Source organism: Aquarana catesbeiana, linkage group LG09 (assembly GCF_042186555.1).
Source record: "Aquarana catesbeiana isolate 2022-GZ linkage group LG09, ASM4218655v1, whole genome shotgun sequence".
Taxonomy (NCBI): Eukaryota; Metazoa; Chordata; class Amphibia; order Anura; family Ranidae; genus Aquarana; species Aquarana catesbeiana.
In genome coordinates this window covers 320,260,898-320,287,041 of record NC_133332.1, presented here as the reverse complement: position 1 = coordinate 320,287,041, position 26,144 = coordinate 320,260,898, and the positions used below count along the sequence as shown (strand labels likewise).

The following is a 26,144-nucleotide window of genomic DNA, read 5'->3' as shown; positions in this document are numbered from 1 at the left end:
AACCACTTGGCGGTCTCCTCATCTTTCTGGTGAAATGTTTCCTACACTTTTTGTACATGATCTCTCTTTGTTTTTCGCCTCTATTAAAGCAGAGGTCCACCTTTAAAAAAAGAAAAAAAAATTACATGAAAAGGCTCCTAAAAATGTGAAAAAAAATTTTTTTACTTACCAGAAATGGCTGTTGCTAGGCAGATTGTCCTAATCTGCCACTGCCTATGGCTGTTACTAGGTAGATTGTGCTAATCTGCCATTTCCTACTAGTCTTCATTCTTCTCCTCACGTTGTCTTCTGGGACCTGTGTGTGTGTCCCAGAACACAGCTGACCATTCACAAAGCAGTAGGAAAGGGCAGTGAGACCGCAAGGCTCCCCTACCTGTTTCCCTTAGTTTGAATGGCAGCGCTGGGACCCGATCCGACGGACATATCGGCCTAGGGGCGGCCGACATTGCGACCTCCCTGGACCGGTAAGTGTGCTTATTAAAAGTCAGCAGCTACAGTGTTTGTAGCTGCTGACTTAAAAAAAAAAAAAAAAATAATAATTTTTTCAGCTGGAACATCACTTTAAATACAACCAATAGGATTTAAAGTGGACCTGTCAGCTTGGGATACATCCCTGACCTGTCACAATATACAGGAGCCAGGATGATTGTTCAGAAGATCTCCACTTTTTTATGTTTAAAAAAAAACTGTCCTTGAGCTCCAGTCAGTGACTTTGCCTAGGCTGTGATGATGTCATCAGTCAGCTGCAGGCAGAAGGAAGCATTTCCTCAGTTTCCTCTTTCCAGTGCAACATTGTAACTAGGAGGGTGCCCAGAAATCGGCTTTCATCTGTTTAGTCGTATCATTTCTAGGCCTAGCAGACACGCTGTGTGTTTTTTTTTTTTTTTTTTTTTTTTATTATTCTTTTTTTTTTTTTTTGGGAGGGGGGGTCTATATCCGGGGCCTCCAACTGGTGGCCCTCCAGCTACAAGTCCCATCATGCCTCTGCCTGAGGGAAGTCATGCTTTGTAACTGTCAGCCTTGCAATGCCTCCTGGGACTTTGTAGTTTCACAAACAGCTGGAGGGGGCGCCAGTTTGAGACCCCCTGGACTCTATATTGATCGATTTTGCTGACGGTGTCCTGCATCTCCTCCCCATACTTTTTTTTTTTTTTTTTTCCACTTATTACATCATAACTATCTAAAGCAGGGATATGCAATTAGCGGACCTCCAGCTGTTGCAAAACTACAAGTCCCATCATGAACATACATAAAACACAATTTCTTTTATTTAACCACTTTAGCCCCCCCCGGAAGGATTTGCCCCCCTTAATGACCAGGCCATTTTTTTGCGATTCGGCACTGCGTCGATTTAACTGACAATTGCGCGGTCGTGCGACGCTGTACACAAACAAAATTGACTTTTTTTTTTTTTTTTTCTTTTGGTGGTATTTGATCACCTCCTGCGGTTTTTATTTTTTGCGCTATAAAAAAAAAAAGAAAAAGTGACAATTTTGAAAAAAAAAACTATTTTTTACTTCATGCTATAGAAAAAAAATTTTCTTCATCAGTTTAGGCTGATATGTATTATACATATTTTTGGTTAAAAAAAAAAAAATCGCAATAAGCGTATATTGATTGGTTTGCGCTAAAGTTATAGAGTCTACAAAATAGTGGATATAATTATGGCCTCCTTTTTTTTTTTTTTTTTTTTTTAAATGTGTGGGGGGTGGTTAAATGTGTGTCTAGAAGAAAAATGTCTTTTTGTTGTACAACATATATTATAGACATTGGTAACGATACAATCATTCCAACAGATTCATAACATGTTAATATATAATTTTAACAAAAATAAATATATAAATATAGATGGATAGATAGATGTATGTATAGATCTATCTATCTATCTATATAATGATATATAGATTGTGGTCCGACGCGTTTCATAGACATGATCCACTTCCCATGTAAACCAGGATTAAGTGTATTTTTTGAAAACTGAAGCATTTGTGTTTTTTTTTTTTTTTTAACTTTTTTATTTATTTATTTATTTTTTTTTATTCATCCAATAAAATATAATTTTGCAGTCACAGTAATCTCAGAGCTCCTAGTCTACATGCGTTTATTGCCATCCATTCAGTTTTTGTTGATGTTTTTTTTTTCTTATTTTCTTTACAAGCTGTTATATTTTTATTTTCTTCCATGTTTCTTTTTTTGGTTTGTTGTACTTTTTTTTCATTTTTTTTTTTTCATTTCCGTTTCATTTTGGTTTTGTTCCATTGCTATAGACAGGTTTCTGTGCAGAGGGCGAGAGGCAACACGGGGGACTGAATGAATGTCTTGTATAAAGCAGGATGTGTTGTCACACAGGTACGTTTCTTGCTGGTGACCAGCAAAGCGTAGTCTGCGCTCCCCGCCACACCCCCCTCTCTCTCTCCGGGGCGGCGTCAGCGCTTTACAATGAAGGAAACTTTACTGTGTTTTAACGACCTGGAGAAGCCGCCGCTCACAAGCTTAACGGTCTGCGGGCACAGGTGCCAGCCTATTGGAGCTCACCCCCCACTGGAGGACAGCTGGGCTCCAATGACATCAGTTAATAAAACTTTATTGTTCCAGACAACAACACAGAGGGGGGTTGGTTTACTCAACCTGGGAGAGTGCAAAATCGGGTGCAGCTGTGCGCCCAATCTGCTTCTAACTTCAGCTTGTTCAGTTAAAGGATAAGTTCACCTTTTTGACAAAAAATAACAAATGTACATTTATTTTTTTTTGTTTGTTTGTTTTGGGAGCCGGTAAAGCAGGGGGTCTCAAACTAGCGGACCTCCAGCTATTGCAAAACTACAAGTCCCATCATGCCTTTGCCTGTGGGAGTCATGCTTGTAACTGTCAGCCTTGTAATGCCTCATGGGAATTGTAGTTTCGCAACAGCTGGAGGACCGCCTGTTTGAGACCCCTGCTGTAAAGCAAGGATATGCAATTATCGGACCTCCAGCTGTTGCGAAACTACAAGTCCCATCATGCCTCTGCCTCTGGGTGTGATGCTTGTGGCTGTCAGTCTTGCTATGCCTCATGGGACTTGTAGTTCCGCAACAGCTGGAGGTCCGCTAATTATCCCTGCTGTAAAGCATTGCTCCGGTGATCAGCGGATCGCTGATGCCATGCAGGTCTCCTGCAGATCTGTCAGTGAATCGGCGTGCTCATGCCGCGTACATTCATACCTCGTACGGGGAAGCCGAAACATCCTGACAGGGAGACTCGATCAATTTCCACAGCGCTCTCACAGCACCGTGATTGTTCATTGACAGCCACAAAGGCCAGACCTCGTCGTTTTCCATTCACTGAGGACTGTGAATGAGTGACACAGCCGGGTGGGCGAAGCCACGCAGTGCCACACCTTTTTTTTTTTTTTTTTTTAATTTGTGGCAGCAGACACGGGGAGAAGATCCCCGGTCTGCTGTCACATTGGGGATCGGGGTGGGGGCTGGTGCATTCATACCATGTTACACCCTGAATATGGGTGTAACGTAACATCTTATGAAAGGAGAACTCATTCTTTTAAAAAGGCAGAAGGTGCGTTCTATGCATTAAGATAAAAATCTTCTGTGTGCAGCAGCCCCCCCCCCCCCCTAATGCTTACCGGAGCCCCCCTCTCGATCCAGCGGTGTGCACGAGAGCCTCCGCTGTCCGGGATTCTCCTTCCTCCTTGGCTGAGACAGCAGCGCCCACCATTGGCTCCTACTCCTGTCAATCAAAGTCAGTGAGGTCAAGGATGTCTGAATAGACACACAGAGCAACCTGCTTGCTTTGGGGAGTGGGAGTGGCCAGAAGTGCTGCCGGGGGGGGGGCTAAGAAGAGGAGGATCTGGGCTGCTCTGTGCAAAACCATTACAGGTAAATATATATTTATTTATTTTTTTTAATATTTTAAACTTTGACAATAAAACCTGGAAGCTGATTGGCTCCCATGCAGAGCTGCACCAGATTTTGCACTCTTCAGTTTTAGTAAATGTCCCCCAGAATATCTACCCAGAGCGACCCTCCTTGTGTCGGGGAGGGGGGGGTTCACCTGGAAAGGGTTTAAAGATGAGGGGAAGCGGGGGAAATCCTATTTATGTAGCACACAATGTAATGCACACTGATTATAATTCATTCTAATGTTAATAATACATGTACTTCAAAATCCACACGTGAAAATAAAAAAAAAATATACATTATGTGTGTGTGTAAAATAAATATATAGATATATTTATTTCATGACAATATGCACAATATTTTTTAAGAGATGTAATATTGTTGTTTTTTTTTTTTTTTTTTATATACAATTTTCTTTTGATTTTTATGCTGTTTTGGTTGCTCTAAAAAAAATCCCAATATTGCTTTTCCTTTTTGTTTGATAAATTATTCTTACATTTACATTTATACATACATTGTATCCAATGTAAGAGTTATAGGAGCCACATCTCTAGAATCTATCAAACAAAAAGGAGAAGCAATATTGGGATTTTTTACATCACCAAAACAGCATAAAATCAAAAGAAAATTGTATAAAAAAAAAAAAATCAAATATTAAATCTCTTAAAAAACACTGTGCATGTTGTCATGAAAAAAACAGTGCAAATGGGATCTATTGTATGTATAAATGTAAATATTTGTTTATAAGCACAGTAACCTGCTAAAAGAGACCACCGTGTTGCATTATGTCTGGAACAATAAAGTTTTTTTTATCAGTGCTGATGTCATCGGGGTGCAGCCTGTCTCTGTACTTCTGGCACTTGGTGTGACCGAACTGCGGATCGGGTAATAAAGTTGGTGAGACGCGGCTGGATAATCATGTAATAACCTCCTCCTTGTCTGATATTGGAAGCTGTAAGATTACCCATTTCTGCAGTGTAAACTTGTAAATCCTGATTGTTAGGATTTGTCAAGGCAAAAGGAAAAAAAAAAAAAAAAACCCAAAACTATATTCAGCACATCACTGCAGTGCATGCTGCAAATCCAGAAACGTAAAATTTCCTGTACTGAGCTAACCAAAATCCCGAGTAGTCCTAACAGAGCAGTCTCTGCTGTACCAAAATCCCAAGTAATGTCAGCTCTGCCTGCACTACAGAACACCCCCCCCCCCCCGCCTACACTACAGAACACCAGCACCCTTCCTACACTACAGAACACCACCCCCTACAGTACAGAACCCCCCCCCCCCCCCACAGTACAGAACACCCCCTCCCCCCCCCAACACTACAGAACACCCCCCCTGCCTACACTACAGAACACCACCCCCCTTACACTACAGAACACCACTCCTCCCCCCTCAGTGAATGTGGAAACCCTCTTAGAGTGGGAGTATATATAACGGCACAGGCTGATATTACAAAAGTAAAAGTATGGAAAAATGTTATTTCTACAAAAATTGATAAGAACAAGTGCAATTAATAAACAGCGTCTGATGCATTCACTAATAGAACATCTCACAATGTTATGATGCAAATAGGAAACCCAAATTAGGCAGTAAGTAGACACCTGACACCCCCCCCCCCCCTCCCCCCCTCATCTCCATAACATAAAGGTTGGCGTTCTGGTAGTCCAGCAGAGTGAACAGCACTTTCGGGGACTTCAGTACCGCAGAGGCAGCGAGGAGCTCGCTGGACTCCTGGCAGATGGACGGATATTTTACTTGCAGCATTTTTAAAGAGACAAAACATGGGGAGTTGTGCATTACAGAGATGTGAATTATTTTTATTTTTGCCCCGACATAGACTTTATTAAGGAGATCTGACTCCGGAGTACACGCCTGTCTTTGCTTTACATGTATGGCTGTACAAATAGGAAGTGGGAGGGGGCCTCCAGAGCTGAATGTAACATCTATGATTCTATCTGTGTTCTCCGTATTATAAACAGACAAATCACCACCGAGGAGGGAGAGCAGAGAGCCAAGGAGCTCAGCGTGATGTTCATTGAAACTAGTGCCAAGACCGGGGTACAATGTCAAGCAGGTAAGTGTCCCCCCCCCCCCCCCCCCCCCACTTTACCCAGCCCATGTGATTACTGTACTTACTGTGCAGTGCAGGTATAGACAAACTCCGCTCAGATTCTTCTCACCTTTTTATATTAACCTCTTCATGTGACACCGCAGCGGGTGGGCCTTAAAGCAGAGTCCCCCCCCCCCCTCCAAAAATTAAGAGCCAGCAGCTACACATACTGTACACATATTGTAGCCGCTGACTTTTGTTCTTAGGACACTTATCTGTCCTGGATCAAATATTAGCAAGGACAAAATTGGAGTTTGAAGGTGCACACAATCAATGAGAATTGATATTACAAAAATATATAATTTTTAATGAAATATAATTTAGAAAAAGAGAAACAATTTATTATATAAAAAAAAAAACACAATAAAGTCCTAGTCACGATACAAAAGAATGGTTGCCTCTACTACATGTTCAGAAGAAGCCACCATTGTGGTGAAACATGTAGAGGCAACCATTCTTTTGTATCATGCTCTTCTTTTTTTTATATATATATTGTTTCTCTTTTTCTAAATTATGTTTAATAAAAATTATATACTTTAGAAAAAAGAAACAATTTAATATATAAAAAAAAGAGCACAATAAAGCCCTAGTGGTCACGATACAAACGAATGGTTGCCTCTACATGTTCAGAAGAAGCCACAATTGTGGTGAAATATGTAGCGGCAACCATTCTTTTCTATCGTGACCACTAGGGCTTTATTGTGCTCTTTTTTTATATATTAAATTGTTTCTTTTTTCTAAAGTATATAATTTTTATTAAACATAATCTAGAAAAAGAGAAACAAAATATATATATATATATATATATATATATATATATATATATATATATATATATATATATATATATATATATTATATATATATATATATATATATTAAAAAAAAAAAGAAGAGCATGATACAAAAGAATGGTTGCCTCTACATGTTTCACCACAATTGTGGCTTCTTCTGAACATGTAGAGGCAACCAATCTTTTGTATCGTGACCACTAGGACTTTATTGTGCTCTTTTATATAGATAGATATATAGATTCTCTTTTTCTAAATTATGTATGTTTAATAAAAATTATATATTTTTGTAATCTCAATTCTCATTGATTGATTGTGTGCCCCTTCAAACTCCAATTTTTGTCCTTGCTAATATTTGAACCAATTTTTAAAGGAGGGTGGTGTATATAGTGAAATCTCCAACCTCAAATACTAAATTTTATCCCCTACCTGTCCTGGAGTCCAGCGATGTCGGCACCGCAGCTGATGTTTTTCCATCAGCTGTCGGTTGCTGCCGCTGCCATTGCCGGTAAGGGAACCCAGCAGTGAAACATTGCGGCTTCATGGCTAGGGTCCCTACTGCGCATGCGCAAAGTGCGCTCTCACTGGTCTGGTGGTGGGGGGGAGGAGCAGGGAGCCAGACTTCTGACGTACTTCGCCACAGGGAGGTCCGGTGGAAGTGGGGACAGGGTACCTGTCAAAAACAGGTAACCCCCCCCCCCCCCCCACCTCCCTCCCCGACAGATGAGCGAAAATTCCACTTTTTGGGTGGAACTCCACTTAATGCTGACAGGCCGTATATATGGGGACCAAAATGTAAACAATGCTGTGCTGAGACTCAGGATTTACCTGGACAGCAGGTGTGCAGAGGAGTCTAATTCTGACTGTGAAGTCCAATAAGCACCAGATTGGACTCAATATACTATAATAGAGGTCTGTTCTAGTGTACGGAGTCTTATCTGGTGCCCATAGGACCGCACAGTCATATTAGACTCTCCTGCTGTAATTGTAAAGTGTTGGTATGAATTCTGAACATGCATCCCCCAGCTCTTCCCTCTGTGAGGGGTGTGGCTGTTACTCAGCTCTGCCAGCACAGAGCACTGCAGGAAGCAGCATTTCCACTAAAAGCTCATTTCCAACAAAAAATGAAATCACAACACGTGGGGGGGGGGGGGGGAGAATCGGGACTAAAAAGGAATATAATGGGGTGAGAATTTTTTTGGGGCTCTCAAGCTTGCAGTGCCCGTCTTGTATATATTAACACTGACCCATTGATGTATGTATCAAATCTTTTGATCTGCGTTCTTCTTATAATTCCAGCTGTTCCGCCGTGTGGCTGCCGCTTTACCCGGCATGGACAGCACACCGGAGAAGAGTAAAGAGGACAGTATCCTTTGTTCATGGCGGGAATGCAGACAGGAGGAGGCGGAGACACGGCTTACAAGCAAACCCCTTTTTGTATTTGTAAGGCCAGGATAATGGGGGTGGTGATCTAATCCCCCGAAATATAATTACCTTCCTTCACTCCCCTGCTACTCTGTTCATTGCCAGGAGCAGAAGGACTCATATAGTGTGGAGCCTACACTTTACACTATATAAACCAGGGATATGCAATAACGGACCTCCAGCTGTTGCAAAACTACAAGTCCCATCATGCCTCTGCCTCTGGGTGTGATGCTTGTGAATGTCAGAGTCTTGCTATGCCTCATGGGACTTGTAGTTCTGCAACAGCTGGAGGTCCGCTAATTGCATATCCCTGTTATAAAGGAAGACCATGCAAGACCGGGGTACAAAGGGCCCATGCTCCTTAAAATCGTAAAGGGAGGGGCAAATGATACAAAGGGTAGTAAATGTGGAGGATGAGCTGATGGAGAAAGAAAAGGTTCAGATTTTAGATTAAAGGGGTTGTAAAGGTTAAAGTTTTTTCACCTTTAATGCATTCCATGCAAAAAAACATCAGACAATTCCGCCGCCCCCCCCCCCCCCCCTCGTTTTACTTACCTGACCCCTCGAAAGTCCCGCGCTCGCCCCTGACATCCTCTTTGCCACTCAGCCTGCCGTTGATTGGTTAACAATGGATGGTTGAAAGCAGTGCAGCCATTGGCTCGTGCTGCTGTCAATCACATCCAATAAAACGGCGCGCCGGGGGGCGGGCTGAGTGACACAGTGAGCGGCTGTATCACACGAGCGCGCCGCCCGCAAGCACTCACCACCATGTGAGGGAGCTCGCATGAAGGTGTTGAGTCCTTGTGGGGGGGAGCCGAGACAGCCGCTGAGGGACCCCCAGAAGTCGAGGTTCGGGGGCCACCCTGTGCAAAACGAGCTGCACAGTGGAGGTTACTATAACATGTTTGTTATTTAAAAAAAATATATATATATATCTTTAGTGATCCTTTAAGTGATACTAAAGCTTAGTTTTTTGTTTTTTGTTTTTTTTAAATAACAAACATGTCATACTTGCCCCCTCTGTGCAGCTCGTTTTGCACAGAGTAGCCCCGATCCTCCTCTTCTGGGGTCCCTCGCGGCTCCTCCCCCCCGACGCCCAGGTCATTGGATTTGATTGACAGCAGCGGGAGCCAATGGCTGTGCTGCTATCAATCTATCCAATCAAAGCCGGAGACTCAGTGGCGAGAAGGACGGCGCGTCCTTGCCGAAGAAGATGAAGGGGATTGGGTAAGTAAAACGGTGGGGGGGGGGCAGTGGTGACTGCCAGGTGTTTTTTTCACCTTAATGCATAGGATGCACTGAGGGTTTACAACCTCTTTAGTGTTCTCTGAAGAGATGAGTTTTCAAGGATTACCTGGGGGGGGGGGGGGGGGGGTGGAGAACATTGAGTGGGAAGGAGGAGGAGTCTGGAGAACATTGAGTGGGAAGGAGGAGGAGTCTGCTGGAGAACATTGAGTGGGAAGGAGGAGGAGTCTGGAGAACATTGAGTGGGAAGGAGGAGGAGTCTGGAGAACATTGAGTGGGAAGGAGGAGGAGTCTGGAGAACATTGAGTGGGAAGGAGGAGGAGTCTGGAGAACATTGAGTGGGAAGGAGGAGGAGTCTGAAGAACATTGAGTGGGAAGGAGGAGGAGTCTGGAGAACATTGAGTGGGAAGGAGGAGGAGTCTGGAGAACATTGAGTGGGAAGGAGGAGGAGTCTGCTGGAGAACATTGAGTGGGAAGGAGGAGGAGTCTGCTGGAGAACATTGAGTGGGAAGGAGGAGGAGTCTGGAGAACATTGAGTGGGAAGGAGGAGGAGTCTGGAGAACATTGAGTGGGAAGGAGGAGGAGTCTGCTGGAGAACATTGGGAAGGAGGAGGAGTCTGGAGAACATTGAGTGGGAAGGAGGAGGAGTCTGAAGAACATTGAGTGGGAAGGAGGAGGAGTCTGGAGAACATTGAGTGGGAAGGAGGAGGAGTCTGCTGGAGAACATTGAGTGGGAAGGAGGAGGAGTCTGCTGGAGAACATTGAGTGGGAAGGAGGAGGAGTCTGCTGGAGAACATTGAGTGGGAAGGAGGAGGAGTCTGCTGGAGAACATTGAGTGGGAAGGAGGAGGAGTCTGGAGAACATTGAGTGGGAAGGAGGAGGAGTCTGGAGAACATTGAGTGGGAAGGAGGAGGAGTCTGGAGAACATTGAGTGGGAAGGAGGAGGAGTCTGCTGGAGAACATTGAGTGGGAAGGAGGAGGAGTCTGCTGGAGAACATTGAGTGGGAAGGAGGAGGAGTCTGCTGGAGAACATTGAGTGGGAAGGAGGAGGAGTCTGCTGGAGAACATTGAGTGGGAAGGAGGAGGAGTCTGCTGGAGAACATTGAGTGGGAAGGAGGAGGAGTCTGGAGAACATTGAGTGGGAAGGAGGAGGAGTCTGGAGAACATTGAGTGGGGAAGGAGGAGTCTGCTGGAGAACATTGAGTGGGAAGGAGGAGGAGTCTGCTGGAGAACATTGAGTGGGAAGGAGGAGGAGTCTGGAGAACATTGAGTGGGAAGGAGGAGGAGTCTGGAGAACATTGAGTGGGAAGGAGGAGGAGTCTGCTGGAGAACATTGAGTGGGAAGGAGGAGGAGTCTGGAGAACATTGAGTGGGAAGGAGGAGGAGTCTGCTGGAGAACATTGAGTGGGAAGGAGGAGGAGTCTGGAGAACATTGAGTGGGAAGGAGGAGGAGTCTGCTGGAGAACATTGAGTGGGAAGGAGGAGGAGTCTGCTGGAGAACATTGAGTGGGAAGGAGGAGGAGTCTGGAGAACATTGAGTGGGAAGGAGGAGGAGTCTGCTGGAGAACATTGAGTGGGAAGGAGGAGGAGTCTGGAGAACATTGAGTGGGAAGGAGGAGGAGTCTGGAGAACATTGGGAAGGAGGAGGAGTCTGCTGGAGAACATTGAGAAGGAGGAGGAGTCTGCTGGAGAACATTGAGTGGGAAGGAGGAGGAGTCTGCTGGAGAACATTGAGTGGGAAGGAGGAGGAGTCTGCTGGAGAACATTGAGTGGGAAGGAGGAGGAGTCTGCTGGAGAACATTGAGTGGGAAGGAGGAGGAGTCTGGAGAACATTGAGTGGGGAAGGAGGAGGAGTCTGGAGAACATTGAGTGGGAAGGAGGAGGAGTCTGCTGGAGAACATTGAGTGGGAAGGAGGAGGAGTCTGCTGGAGAACATTGAGTGGGAAGGAGGAGGAGTCTGCTGGAGAACATTGAGTGGGAAGGAGGAGGAGTCTGCTGGAGAACATTGAGTGGGAAGGAGGAGGAGTCTGCTGGAGAACATTGAGTGGGAAGGAGGAGGAGTCTGCTGGAGAACATTGAGTGGGAAGGAGGAGTCGTCTGCTGGAGAACATTGAGTGGGAAGGAGGAGGAGTCTGCTGGAGAACATTGAGTGGGAAGGAGGAGGAGTCTGGAGAACATTGAGTGGGAAGGAGGAGGAGTCTGGAGAACATTGAGTGGGAAGGAGGAGGAGTCTGGAGAACATTGAGTGGGAAGGAGGAGGAGTCTGGAGAACATTGAGTGGGAAGGAGGAGGAGTCTGGAGAACATTGAGTGGGAAGGAGGAGGAGTCTGCTGGAGAACATTGAGTGGGAAGGAGGAGGAGTCTGCTGGAGAACATTGAGTGGGAAGGAGGAGGAGTCTGCTGGAGAACATTGAGTGGGAAGGAGGAGGAGTCTGCTGGAGAACATTGAGTGGGAAGGAGGAGGAGTCTGGAGAACATTGAGTGGGAAGGAGGAGGAGTCTGGAGAACATTGAGTGGGAAGGAGGAGGAGTCTGCTGGAGAACATTGAGTGGGAAGGAGGAGGAGTCTGCTGGAGAACATTGAGTGGGAAGGAGGAGGAGTCTGGAGAACATTGAGTGGGAAGGAGGAGGAGTCTGGAGAACATTGAGTGGGAAGGAGGAGTCTGCTGGAGAACATTGAGTGGGAAGGAGGAGGAGTCTGCTGGAGAACATTGAGTGGGAAGGAGGAGGAGTCTGCTGGAGAACATTGAGTGGGAAGGAGGAGGAGTCTGGAGAACATTGAGTGGGAAGGAGGAGGAGTCTGGAGAACATTGAGTGGGAAGGAGGAGGAGTCTGGAGAACATTGAGTGGGAAGGAGGAGGAGTCTGGAGAACATTGAGTGGGAAGGAGGAGGAGTCTGGAGAACATTGAGTGGGAAGGAGGAGGAGTCTGCTGGAGAACATTGAGTGGGAAGGAGGAGGAGTCTGCTGGAGAACATTGAGTGGGAAGGAGGAGGAGTCTGCTGGAGAACATTGAGTGGGAAGGAGGAGGAGTCTGGAGAACATTGAGTGGGAAGGAGGAGGAGTCTGGAGAACATTGAGTGGGAAGGAGGAGGAGTCTGCTGGAGAACATTGAGTGGGAAGGAGGAGGAGTCTGCTGGAGAACACTGAGTGGGAAGGAGGAGGAGTCTGCTGGAGAACATTGAGTGGGAAGGAGGAGGAGTCTGGAGAACATTGAGTGGGAAGGAGGAGGAGTCTGGAGAACATTGAGTGGGAAGGAGGAGTCTGCTGGAGAACATTGAGTGGGAAGGAGGAGGAGTCTGCTGGAGAACATTGAGTGGGAAGGAGGAGGAGTCTGGAGAACATTGAGTGGGAAGGAGGAGGAGTCTGGAGAACATTGAGTGGGAAGGAGGAGGAGTCTGGCAGCAGCATGCATGATAAGCTGAGGCGGGGGATCGGCTGTTGTAGAGGTCAGCCAATCAGAAGGGAGTTGCAGTAGTTGAGGGAGAAGCAGGCAGTGGATTGGTAGAGATTGGATAATAGTGGATCAGGTGACAGTTTCCTCCCCCCTCCCCCGCTCCCTCTGGCGTCAGGCCGTATAGAAGACTTTCCCAGAGTCCTCTAGGTGTCTTCTTTCCCTTAACCCCGCCCCCTCCAGTGATTGACATCAAGTTGGAGAAGCCGCCCGAGCAGCCAGTGACGGAAAGCGGCTGCTCCTGCTAACACCTCCCGGATATTCCGCGGTCTGCGCCGGAGATCCCGCTGCCGTCCAAATGCATAAACAACAACAAAAGAAAAAAAAAAAAAAAACGGAAATCAAAGTGTCTATTTATCTCTTAGATTCCCAGTGTGTGGATGCAGTGTGTGCTCCGTCATCTTACAGGGGGGTGGGGGGGGGAGGGGTGGGACCCCCCTGGGAACAAAGCCACAAGCCCGCCTCATCTCACTCAAACTGCATGGTGTTGTGTACGGTTGGAGAATGAGATTTTCTGTATGTAGAGTTTTTATTTCTTGCACTTTGGGGGTCCCCTTCCCCCTCCTTCAGAACCGGTGGGGGGGGTTTGGGGGGGGGCCCCTCTTAATTCTCTCTCTCTCAATGTGACAAAAGTTAATGGAAACAAATTTGTGCCGACATGTTCTTGTTTGTGGCGGTGAACGAGCCAGGATGCAGCGGTTGTGGACGCAAGTCGCACCTTCGATCTCACTAGGAAGGCGTCTGTACAAAAGTCGAATGTTTGTTTTATTTCCGATTCATTGTTTCCAGTTTATTTCTTTTCTTTTTATGGGTCAACTTTGTTTTATTCAGGATAATTTTTTTTATCTGACTTCTACATCCCTGTGGTAAGTGCGCTCCCCCCAGTCACTATGAAAGGTCTGCTGATAGAACGATCGGATTTATTTAGAAAGTTCCACGTCATCGGTCATCGGGTACGACATACTTTGTAGCAGCCTCAGCGCGAATCCTCTATAACCTCCTTGCCGAGAGACGGCTGTACGCCGCGGTGACATCACTTGCGCGCTGTCACGCACCGTGGGCGAGATTTGCGGAGTGCCGGGAATATATTTCTATCCGGTATGGCGCTCAGTTTGCGATTTTCTCCTTTTTTCTCTCCCGTTCATTGAAAGGACGCGGCAGATCTTCATTACGGATGGATTGGATGGCGCCACCGGCAAGAGTAGGACGTTGGGTGCAACCAAACTGTTCCTGAGGGGCGGCTCCTTTCTTTTTATTTTTTTATTTTTTTCTTCCTGAAATCCCACCTGACCAGTGAAGTCAGTGGGAGTAAACGTAATAACTCGGAATCCAAAGCGAGGCTTGGGGAGCTTTTGATCTGAGCATGTGCGAGATTTAGGGGGTGCAGAAGCAGGTTTAAGGGGCAGAAAACACATGAAAGCTTCCAAGATGGCGCTGGCTTCAGCGGGTAGCGGGGGGGGGGGGGGGTTAGGAATCAAATACTGCAAAAAACAAAGTATATTTTCTAATGAGTGTTTTTAGTGAGCATTTTTGTTTTATTCTGATTCTGACTTTTGTGGTGCTGGTCTGCGGGGTTTACATCCACTAACTGCCTATGGGGGGTGACTTCATGGAATAGATAAGAGCTTTACACTGGAGGTCTTGTAGAGAGAGTCATTGCACAGAGTCCTGGGGCCGTTCTATGGTCTCCGGTGCAGATGGAAGTGTGCTGCTGTTGCCCATAGCAACCAGGACAGGTTTGACTCATTTAATTATTATTATTTTAAAAAGACAATTTAAAGCTCAGTTGATTTTAATCGGTTAAGTACTCTCCAGGTTCACAGTCCTACACTTGGTTTTCTTTAGAAAGCAGCCCCAGCTTGCATTGAAAAGCCTGTCCCCTGCCAGCATGCTGCAGAGAAGGACCCTCGCTCTCTGTGTGGAAGCAGAGGCCTCTTTTTAGATCACCAAATGATCTCACAATAATATTCAGGAGAGGGTCAGAGACTGCCAGCATGCTACAAGAGTTGATCAGCTACTGTGGGAGTGGCATGGGAGCGGCCCAGGGACTGTGGGCGTGCCACGGGAGAGGGACTGTGGGCGTGACACGGGAGAGGGCCAGAGACTGGGCATGATGCGGGAGAGGGCCAGAGACTGTGGGTGTGGCACGGGAGAGGGCCAGAGACTGGGCATGGCACGGGAGAGGGCCAGAGACTGTGGGCGTGGCACGGGAGAGGGCCAGAGACTGTGGGCGTGGCACGGGAGAGGGCCAGAGACTGTGGGCGTGGCACGGGAGAGGGCCAGAGACTGGGCATGGCACGGGAGAGGGCCAGAGACTGTGGGCGTGGCACAGGAGAGGGCCAGAGACTGCCGGCATGCTACAAGAGTTGATCAGCTACTGTGGGCGTGGCATGGGAGAGGCCCAGGAACTGTGGGCGTGGCACGGGAGAGGGACTGTGGGCGTGGCACGGGAGAGGGCCAGAGACTGGGCGTGGCACGAAAGAGGGCCAGAGACTGTGGGCGTGGCACGGGAGAGGGCCAGAGACTGGGCGTGGCACGAAAGAGGGCCAGAGACTGTGGGCGTGGCACGAGAGTGGGCCAGAGACTGTGGGCGTGGCACGGGAGAGGGCCAGAGACTGGCCATGGCACGGGAGAGGGGCTGAGACTGTGGGCGTGGTACGGGAGAGGGGCTGAGACTGGGCGTGGCACGGGAGAGGGCCAGAGACTGTGGGCGTGGCACGGGAGAGGGCCAGAAACTGTGGGCATGCTACAAGAGTTGATCAGCTACTGTGGGCGTGGCATGGGAGAGGACCAGACTGAAGGCATGTCACGGGAGACTGGGGTCATGCTAGAGGGGTTGGTCAGAGACAGAATATGCTGTAGGAATTGTTGACTGAGGATATTTCAGGGCACAGACTGGAGACAATACATGCGACTGCTAGAGGTCACGGCTATACCAAGGCAATAGGGGGAAACACAGGTTAGTGTCTGCAGGAGGCACAAGGGCCACACAGGAGTGACAAAGGGCCACATGGAGCCCACAGGCTGCAGCTTTTTTTTCTGAAGCATTGAAGACCATCTCTGAACAATGGTGAGCAGAAGACTGTGGAAGCTGTTGATAGGTAGCTCTGAACTTGGGATATGTTTTGTAAGATATATAGGACTAGGAAAGGAGGTCAGATTTGCCTTTATGTGAGAATAGACGGCAGAGGACGTGACCACGGCATGCCCCTTTCTACTTCTTGGAGGACGTGGACGTATCTGATATGACGACATCCAGTAGAGGAGACCACAGGAGGGACTTCCTAGTTTCTATGGGCTCACCATCCATTTTTATTTATCACCATCCATTTATTTTAATTATCTGTAGCTAAATCCCTGTAATGTATTTCTATTTACCAGAAAAGGGATGGTCCACGCTTTGATGACATCAGCATTGATAAAACTTTATTGTTCTGGACAAAGAACACCGGAGGTCAGCCCACCCTCCTCACTCCTCCTCACTCCTCCTCTTCAATTAAACCTCCTTATTTGGGGTGAAACATTATCAAAGTGAGCGCCATCTGTTGTACCCTCTGCATTTGTTGCCTGGAACAATAAAGTTTTCTCAATTCTGATGTCATCGCCCGGTCTCTTTCCATGCGACACGAGGGGGGCAGACCCAAATTTTGTATTCAATAAGAAAATTTTTCCTGTTGCATAGTTATCTCCGACCTGGAGGAAACGCCACGCCCCCAGATGGGTGACATCAATAAACACAAAGTATCTGCACTAAATTATCCATCTCGCCCCTTTGCTCCGCCCTCCATCCTGTAGCGCCGGCCTTTTTATCTTTTTTTTTTTTATCACTTTATCATCTGTTTGAAGTTCAAGCGACAATAAAGCACACAAAACCACCTGCGTTTGGTTCCTTATCGGAGACCTTTGAACGGTGTGTGTGCGCCGGCTCCTCTGCTTTGTGCTGCATCCTGGTGACGTCACCACGCCGGTTACTTTTATTTCTGTGTACAGGGCTAGAGCCTGCGGTCCGTCAGGTGTATCGTTTTATTGCAAATCTCTGAATTGTACAAAAAAACGTAAAAGAATAAAAGCTTAAAAAATATTGATAATGGATTAATTATATAGTGAAGCTGTCCTTTCCACTTCAATACTCCTATCAATGTCTTTTTGTTGCGTATCCGCCCCATATTACTACTTCATAGCTGTACTACAAATAGGTGTGATATAATGGCGTATCTACTATATGAACACAGCTGTGTCACTCAATAAAATATTCACCTCTCACCCTTCTTCTTGTCTGACTCTGATTGTCGTCGTGTCTCCTGTGGGTGGGAAACCCTACATTGGGGGAGGGGATTTGTCAGTTTCTAGGGGGGGCTAGGCAAGTATTGCGCCCCCTGCCTAACCTGTAGACCATTGGCACTCCCTGAGTCCGTTCCTGGTACGTAATAAGAAAATCTGTGCCTTACCTCAGTCCGTCCGTCCCCCCCCCCCCCCCCCCGTGTTCCCAGCTTTCTTCTACAACATGAATCCCACCCCTTTTTTTTTTTTTTTTTACATACCCCCAATGTGCACCCCCCATGCACCCTCACTCCTGCCCCTCCTTCTATACCCCCAATGTGCACCTTCCTCCCCCTCATTATACATCCTCACTTCTGTCCCCCCCCTTTTTCCATACCCGCAATGTGCACCTCCCATTCCTTTCACCCTCGTTCCTGCACCCCCTTTCCATACCCCCTATGTGCACCTCCCAGTCCTTCCACCCCCTCATTATGCACCCTCACTCCTGCCCCCCTTCTATACCCCCAATGTGCACCTTCCACCCCCTTTTTCCATACCCACTCCCCCCCCCCCCCCCCTTTTTTTTTTTTTCCATAGCCCAATGTACACTTTCCCGTTCTTCCACCCTCATTATGCACCCTCACTCCTGCCCCCCTTCTATACCCCCAATGTGCACCTTCCACTCCCTCATTATGCGCACCTCCCATTCCTTTCACCCTCATTCCTGCACCCCCTTTCCATACCCCCTATGTGCACCTCCCAGTCCGTTCACCCCCTCATTATGCGCCCTCACTCCTGCCCCCCTCTATACCCCCAATGTGCACCTTTCACCCCCTTATTATGCACCCCCCTTTTTTCATACCCCCCAATGTGCACCTCCCAGTCCTTCCACCCACACATTATGCATACCCACTCCCCCCCCCCTTTTTTTTTTCCCCATACCCCAATGTACACTTTCCTGTCCTTTCACCCTCATTATGCACCCTCACCCTGCCCTTTCCATACCCCCAATGTACACCTTCCAGTTCTTCCACCCTCCTGCGCCTCCCCCCCCTCCTTTCCATACCCCTAGTGTGCACCTCCCAGACCTTCCACCCCCTCATGCACCCTCACCCCTGCCCATCCGCCTCTTTTCCATACCCCCAATAGGCACCTCCCAGTCCTTCCACCCCCTTTATTATGCACCCTCACGCTACCCCTTTCCATACCCCCAATGTGCACCTCCCAGTCCTTCCACCCCCTCATTATGCACCTCCCCCTTTTTCCATACCCCCAAAGTGCACCTCCCCATCCTTCCCCTCATTATGCACCCTCACAACTGCCCCCCCCTTTCCATGCCCCCAATGTGCAACTCCCAGTCCCTCCGCACCCTCACCCCTGCCCTCCCTCTTTTCCATACCCCCAATATGCACCTCCCAGTCCTTCCTCCCCCATATTGTGCACCCCAACTTCCAATTAATGTCCCCGATTACACCCCTCCTCCTTTTCACAGTATGCTGCTTGGCATTAGTCCTGTAAAGAAAAAAAAGAGACCGGAGCCATCCTCAACTGCACCAAGCGGGAGTGTGCCACTCAACTCCACCCTAGAACAGCCCAGCCGGACCCACCCATACAGCCTGAGAGGAGGGAGTGTGCTGCTGACCAGAGCAGAACAGGAGTGTAGACAGACCGATCTCCTACCTCTCCTCAGCCTGAATCCTTGTATTCATTTTGCACCCGGGGCAAACGCCCATGTGGCCCCACTCACACTACCCTACTGAAACCCGGTATACTTGTATGGGCACAATGCACTTTTTATATGTGCCACACACCATTTCTGGCAAATGCGGATCCTAATAGGGTGACTGTAAGTAAACTTGGGATGCTTAATGTGTTACTAAATCCAGTAATATGAAAATAGTTCATCTGCCCCCCTCCCCCCACAGTGCCCACAGCTTATAAATCTTTTTACAGTAAAATATTGACACTATATACCGGTTTAGCTGATCTGTATACCACAGTTACATGATAAACTGCACAGTTTCTCCAGTGCTAAGAGTTCGGGTAGGAGGAGACTTCAGCCTGTATACACGCCCACATGTGTGATGTCAATATCATGTGACCCTGCTAGCTCTGAGAACAAGTGATTATTCTCTCCAGCATAAAAGACACAACTGAGCATGTGCAGGTCTTCTACCCTGCCTGTGTTAGCCTGCCTTCCCCAGATAGACAGTGCAGGAGGGGGGGATCTGTGCATACAGGATCAAACAGCCTTTTTACACAATGCTGAGGATTAACCCCTTAAGTTCCACAGTGAGTATAACAAGCATATTATGCTGCCTATACAGACTGATTTTACTGTTGTGGGTTTAGTAACACTTTAATAAAAGAACACAGCACTAGCCCAGTACTGCTTGAGTACCTCTGTAAGCTGAAGGGCCAAAGGTCACAATTTTTACCTGATGGTGGGGGAGGGTTCTCTCCTTCGAGTTGTCCAGATGTCTTATCTTAGATCTTGGTATTCAGGTCTGTCATAATGGCACAGCAGGAAGCCATCTACCTTGTATGAGCAAACGCTTGTGGACACCTGACCGTCGCCCCTGTATGAGCTTATTTGACATCCCATTCCCAAACTATGGTCATTAATATGTAGTTGCCCCCCTCCCCACATGACCATTAATATGAAGTTTGTGGCTATACCATTCTCCCCTCTTCTGGAAAGACTTTTCACAAGATTTTAGAGGGTGTCTGTCGGAATTTGTACCCATTTGTGAGGTCGTGGAACTGATATTGGGATGAGAAGACCTGGCTGACAATCAATATTCCAACTCATCCCAAAGGTGTTCAGTAGGGTTGAGGTCAGGGTTTTGAGTTTTTTGGACATCCCATTCTAAAACCTTTGCCATTAAGATGAAGTTTCCCCCCTCCCCGTGGCCATTAATATGGAGTTTCCCCCTCAGTGACTATGACATCCTCCATCCTTCTGGGAAGACTTTCCACACGATTTTGGAGGGTGTCTGTGGGAATTTGTGCTCAAATGTGAGGTCAGGAAATGATATTGGATGAGAAGACCTGACTCACCATCAATATTCCTCCTCATCCCAAAGGTGTTCAGTAGAGTTGAGGTCAGGGTTCCGAGTTTGTTGGGCATCCCATTGCAAAACCATGGCCATTAATATGAAGTTGCCCCCCTCCCCATGGCCATTAATATGGAATTGCCCCTCTCCCCATGGCCATTAATAAACTACGTAGAGGATTCTTTACTGTAAGAGTGTAATTCCCATCCACAGGCGGTGGTCACAGTGGGGAGCATTGATTAGTTTTAAAAAAACTGTTAGATAAGCACCTAAATGACCGCAACATACAGGGATATACAGTGTACTACTGACATATAATCACACACATAGGTTGGACTTGGTGGACTTCTGTCTTTTTTCAACCTTGCCCACTGTGTAACTATGTATATGGAGTTGCCCCCTCAGTGACTTATGACATCCTCCATCTTTCTAGATGAGAAGACCTGACTCGCCATCAATATTCCAACTCATCCCAAAGATGTTCAGTAGGGTTGAGGTCAGGGTTCCGAGCTTGTTGAACATCCCATTGCAAAACCATGGCCATTAATATGAAGTTGCCCCCCTCCTCCCCAAGGCCATTAATATGGAATTGCCCCCCCCCCCATGACCTGGCTCAGCAACGACATTACAATTCATCCCACAGGTGTACAGTAGGGTTGAGGTCAAGGCTCTGTGCAGGACACTCAAGTTCTTCCACACCAAACTGGTCACACCATGTCTTTATGGAGTTGCCTCCCATCTCCCCATGGCCATTAATATGGAGATGCCCCCTCAGTGACTATGACATCTTCCATCCTTCTGAGAAGACTTTCCACAAGATTTTGGAGGGTGTCTGTCAGAATTTGTACCCAATTGTGAGGTCGGGAACTGATATTGGATGAGAAGACCTGGCTCACCATCGATATTCACATCTAACCATCATACCAGTGCGAGCTTGTTTAAAATCCCATTCCTTGTGGCTATAACATACTCCACTCTTCTGGGAAGACTTTCCACAAGATATTGGAGGGTGTCTGTGGGAATATGTGCCCATTTGTGAGTGAAGATACCCCAACAATCCTGCTTTTGGAAATCAACATCTGCCTTGACACATCCCCATGTTGGTTGGATGAAAGTGTTGATCCGACCTGCGTGAATATAAACGTTTGGGGGATCTTCCTGACACTCATTGGAAATAAGAAGAGGATTGGAGGAGCTACAAAACATCTCCAAATTTACAGAACTAGTCCAGATGATTGTGAACAACTTCTAGATTGAGCTGAAAATAAAGGAAGATTCCAGGTGGAAATTTACATGAAGAATGGTGGGTGATGATGATGGTGATGAAACCATAATGATGAGCGAAGTTTGCCGGCTGATGAAAGATTCCTTCAATTGTATGATTGAAGACATTTTGTAGCTCCTCCAAGGTACTTCTTGAGTTCCGGTGAAGATACCCCAACAATTCTGCTTTTGGAAATCAACATCTGCCTTGACACAGCCCCATGGTGGTTTGATGAAAGTGTTGATCCGACCTGCGTGGATATAAACGTTTGGGGGATCTTCCTGACACTCATTGGAAATAAGAAGAGGATTGGAGGAGCTACAAAACATCTCCAGATTTACAGAACTAGTCCAGGTGATTGTGAACAACTTCTTCTAGATTATACTACACGGTCAGCTGAAAATAAAGGTAGATTCCAGGTGGAAACAATTCATGTGAAGAATGGTGGAGAAACCATAATGATGAGTAAAGTTTGCTGGCTGATGAAAGATTCCTGGAAACTTTAGAAATGACGAATGCTTTTATTTATTTTCACCGGGTGAACGTCGTGGAAAGAACCTGGAGATGTATTCACAACTTTAGAGTCGGTGGTGGAGATGGAAAATCCAAAGGAGGTCAAAGTTCAACGTTTCGGTTAGTCCATAGATAACCGCTCACGTGTCAAATAGGCAGCTGTGCAGGATACAACAGCAGCTTAAGTTCCCACTTGGGGGGGGGGGGGTAGCATAAGTGATTTGGCCTTGCAACCCTGGCTTAAAACAACTGGATCAGCGATCAGTCATGGGCCATGTACCAGCAGGGGGCAGTATATGACAAATTATCACCTTCCAGAACGCCCAGCCTTGGCTGATGGGCAAATGTGATGGGAAACCACAGCTGTCCTCCACCCAGAACCGCCTTATCCAAACTTTACATCAGCGTTCGTAAACTGACTGTGTTATATAACATATCAATTTACCACACACACCCCTCCCCCTCCTCAGCTGTACCAGTGTAAGGGTGGACAGCAAGTGGTTTTACAATGAGCTTCTCCCTGGTGTATGTTTGTGCCATACTTCCTCTAAATAAATCCAGTCACTAAAATCTCACAAAAGCTTTCATAACATTTCAAAAGCAGAATGAGATCTTTATAATATCTGTAAATTTCATGAAAAGAATCCCTGGTGATCCTGCCATGGAGGTCCTTGCACAGGCACTTCCTGTTATAGGGTGACAATGCTCTGTCCCTGTGCCAGAGCTCTAATAAAGGGGGAGTGGCTCTGGAAATGCATTGCACTGATGAAGGGAGTGTGATCCTGGAAATGCGTTGGTCATATGCACTGATGAAGTTGCTTGGCCCTGGAAATGCTTTGCCTATATGCTATCATGAAGAGGGACGTGATCCTAGAAATGCTTTGGCCATATGCACTAATGAAGTGGACTTTGCCCTGAAAATGCTTTGGTTGCTGATGAAGGGGGCTTGACCCTGGAAGTGCGGTGGTCATAAACACTGATGAAGGGGGTATTACCTTCAAAATGCATTTGCTATATGCACAGATAATAGGGGCTTGGTCCTGGAAACATGTTGGTCATATGCACTGATGAAGGGCATCTGGCCGTGGAAACACGTTGGTCATAAGCACTGAAGAAGGGGGTCTGGCCCTGGAAACACGTTGGTCATATGCACTGATGTAGGGGGTCTGGCCCTGGAAACATGGTCATAAGCACTGATGAAGGGGTCTGGTTCTGGAAACACATTGGTCATATGCACTGATGTAGGGGGTCTGGCCCTGGGAACATGTTAGCCATATGCACTGATGAAGGGAGTCTGGCTGTGGAAACACATTGGTCATATGCACTGATGAAGGAGGTCTGGCCCTGGAAACATGTTGGTCATATGCACTGATGAAGGTAGTCTGGCCCTAGAAACATGTTGGTCATATGCACTGATGAAGGGGTTCTGGCCCTGGAATACACTGCTGGCTATGGTCAGTGTTCTGTTGCAGATGAAGAGTCAGTGTATTATTCCTGACCATGTCTGTGACCTGACTGCAGATTGTACCCTGGTTATTTATTTGCCGTACTATGCTGTACTTCCCGAGGACTCTGTTCAATCTTTTCTTCTTTTTACACCATAAATCGGGGGGTCTCCAGACTTTCTAAACAAGGGGCCAATTACTATCCTTCAGACTTTAGGGGGGCCGGACTGGGACCATCGGGAGTAGAAATTGTACTGGCGCAAGCGGGAGTAAACGGGGCGTGTTTGGTATCAGTGTGAGGAATAGTGCCCCATCATTGGTGTCAGTGGGAGGAATAGTGCCCCATCATTGGTGTCAGTGGGAGGAATAGTGTCCCATCATTGGTGTCAGTGGGAGGAATAGTGCCCCATCATTGGTGTCAGTGGGAGGAATAGTGCCCCATCATTGGTGTCAGTGGGAGGAATAGTGTCCTATCATTGGTATCAGTGGGAGGAATAGTGCCCCATCATTGGTATCAGTGGGAGGAATAGTGTGCCATCATTGGTGTCAGTGGGAGGAATAGTGCCCCATCATTGGTATCAGTGGGAGGAATAGTGTCCCATCATTGGTATCAGTGGGAGGAATAGTGCCCCATCATTGGTATCAGTGGGAGGAATAGTGTCCCATCATTGGTGTAAGTTGGATGAATAGTGCCCCATCATTGGTATCAGTGGGAGGAATAGTGTCCCATCATTGGTGTCAGTGGGAGGAATAGTGGCCCCTCATTGGTGTCAGTGGGAGGAATAGTGTCCCATCATTGGTATCTGTGGGAGGAATAGTGCCCCCTCATTGGTGTCAGTGGGAGGAATAGTGGCCCATCATTGGTATCAGTGGGAGAAATAGTGTCCCATCATTGGTGTCAGTGGGAGGAATGGTGTCCCATCATTGGTATCAGTGGGAGGAATAGTGTCCCATCATTGGTATCAGTGGGAGGAATAGTGTCCCATCATTGGTATCAGTGGGAGGAATAGTGTCCCATCATTGATATCAGTGGGAGGAATAGTGCCCCATCATTGGGGTCAGTGGGAGGAATAGTGTCCCATCATTGGTATCAGAGGGAGGAATAGTGTCCCATCATTGGTATCAGTGGGAGGAATAGTGTCCCATCATTGGTGTCAGTAGGAGGAATAGTGCCCCATCATTGGTATCAGTGGGAGGAATAGTGTCCCATCATTGGTATCAGTGGGAGGAATAGTGCCCCATCATTGGTGTCAGTGGGAGGAATAGTGTCCCATCATTGGTGTCAGTGGGAGGAATAGTGTCCCATCATTGGTATCAGTGGGAGGAATAGTGTCCCATCATTGGTGTCAGTAGGAGGAATAGTGCCCCATCATTGGTATCAGTGGGAGGAATAGTGTCCCATCATTGGTATCAGTGGGAGGAATAGTGTCCCATCATTGGTATCAGTGGGAGGAATAGTGTCCCATCATTGGTATCAGTGGGAGGAATAGTGTCCCATCATTGGTATCAGTGGGAGGAATAGTGTCCCATCATTGGGGTCAGTGGGAGGAATAGTGTCCCATCATTGGTATCAGAGGGAGGAATAGTGTCCCATCATTGGTATCAGTGGGAGGAATAGTGTCCCATCATTGGTGTCAGTAGGAGGAATAGTGCCCCATCATTGGTATCAGTGGGAGGAATAGTGTCCCATCATTGGTATCAGTGGGAGGAATAGTGCCCCATCATTGGTGTCAGTGGGAGGAATAGTGTCCCATCATTGGTATCAGTGAGAGGAATAGTGCCCCATCATTGGTGTCAGTAGGAGGAATAGTGTCCCATCATTGGTATCAGTGGGAGGAATAGTGTCCCATCATTGGTGTCAGGGGGAGGAATTATGGGAAGGTGTCCATTGGTGGGGGCGGAGTTATGGGGGAAGTAACATTGTATCCATCGTTTTTGCGGCGCTTTTAAGTCCCGCTTTGGCCAAATAAAGGGTTAAAGTGGTTGTACACCCCCCCTGTACACCCACTTTTACCTACAGGTAAGCCTATATTAAGGCTTACCTGCAGGTGCTGGAAATATCTGATCAACCTCTATGGTTTAAGAAATATTTACGAAAGACCCGATCGCTGATGACTACGGCGCATGAAGGGGCACGTTGCGCTGTTTCTAATAGGAGTCATGCCGTGACTGGCGGCTCCCGCGCGCATGCGCGGGAGTGACGTCATGCGACTCCGGCCAGTCACAGAGCCGGAGTTCACGGCCCCGGTAGGAAGAGGGGTGAAGATGGATGCTCCCTGTTCGTGGGGACAGCGGTGAGAGCGCGGTCTTCGGTTTCAGGTAAGTGACACATAATGGGCTGCGATGAGATGCGATGTGATGAGATGCGATGTGGTGTAATGAGATGCGATGAGATGCGATGTGATGAGATGCGATGTGATGTGATGTGATGTGATGTGATGTGATGTGATGCGATGCGATGCGATGAGATGCGATGCGATGCGATGAGATGCGATGCGATGAGATGTGATGCGATGCGATGAGATGCGATGCGATGAGATGTGATGCGATGAGATGCGATGCGATGAGATGCGATGCGATGAGATGCGATGTGATGAGATGCGATGCGATGCGATGCGATGCGATGAGATGCGATGCGATGCGATGAGATGAGATGCGATGTGGTGTAATGAGATGCGATGAGATGCGA

The 26,144-nt window shown here is 47.3% G+C and overlaps 1 protein-coding gene across 1 annotated transcript in view; it reads left to right on the top strand.

The window, feature by feature from the left end:
* The window catches only part of RAB41 (RAB41, member RAS oncogene family), a 29,266-nt gene extending 12,081 nt beyond the window's left edge, over nt 1-17,185 (top strand). Inside the window, 4 exon segments of the mRNA XM_073600779.1 lie at nt 5,874-5,949; nt 5,951-5,968; nt 8,095-8,161; nt 13,101-17,185. Coding sequence (XP_073456880.1) covers nt 5,874-5,949; nt 5,951-5,968; nt 8,095-8,161; nt 13,101-13,165 — 226 coding nt within the window. The 3' untranslated portion in view covers nt 13,166-17,185.
* The last annotated feature ends 8,959 nt before the right edge of the window (nt 17,186-26,144 follow it).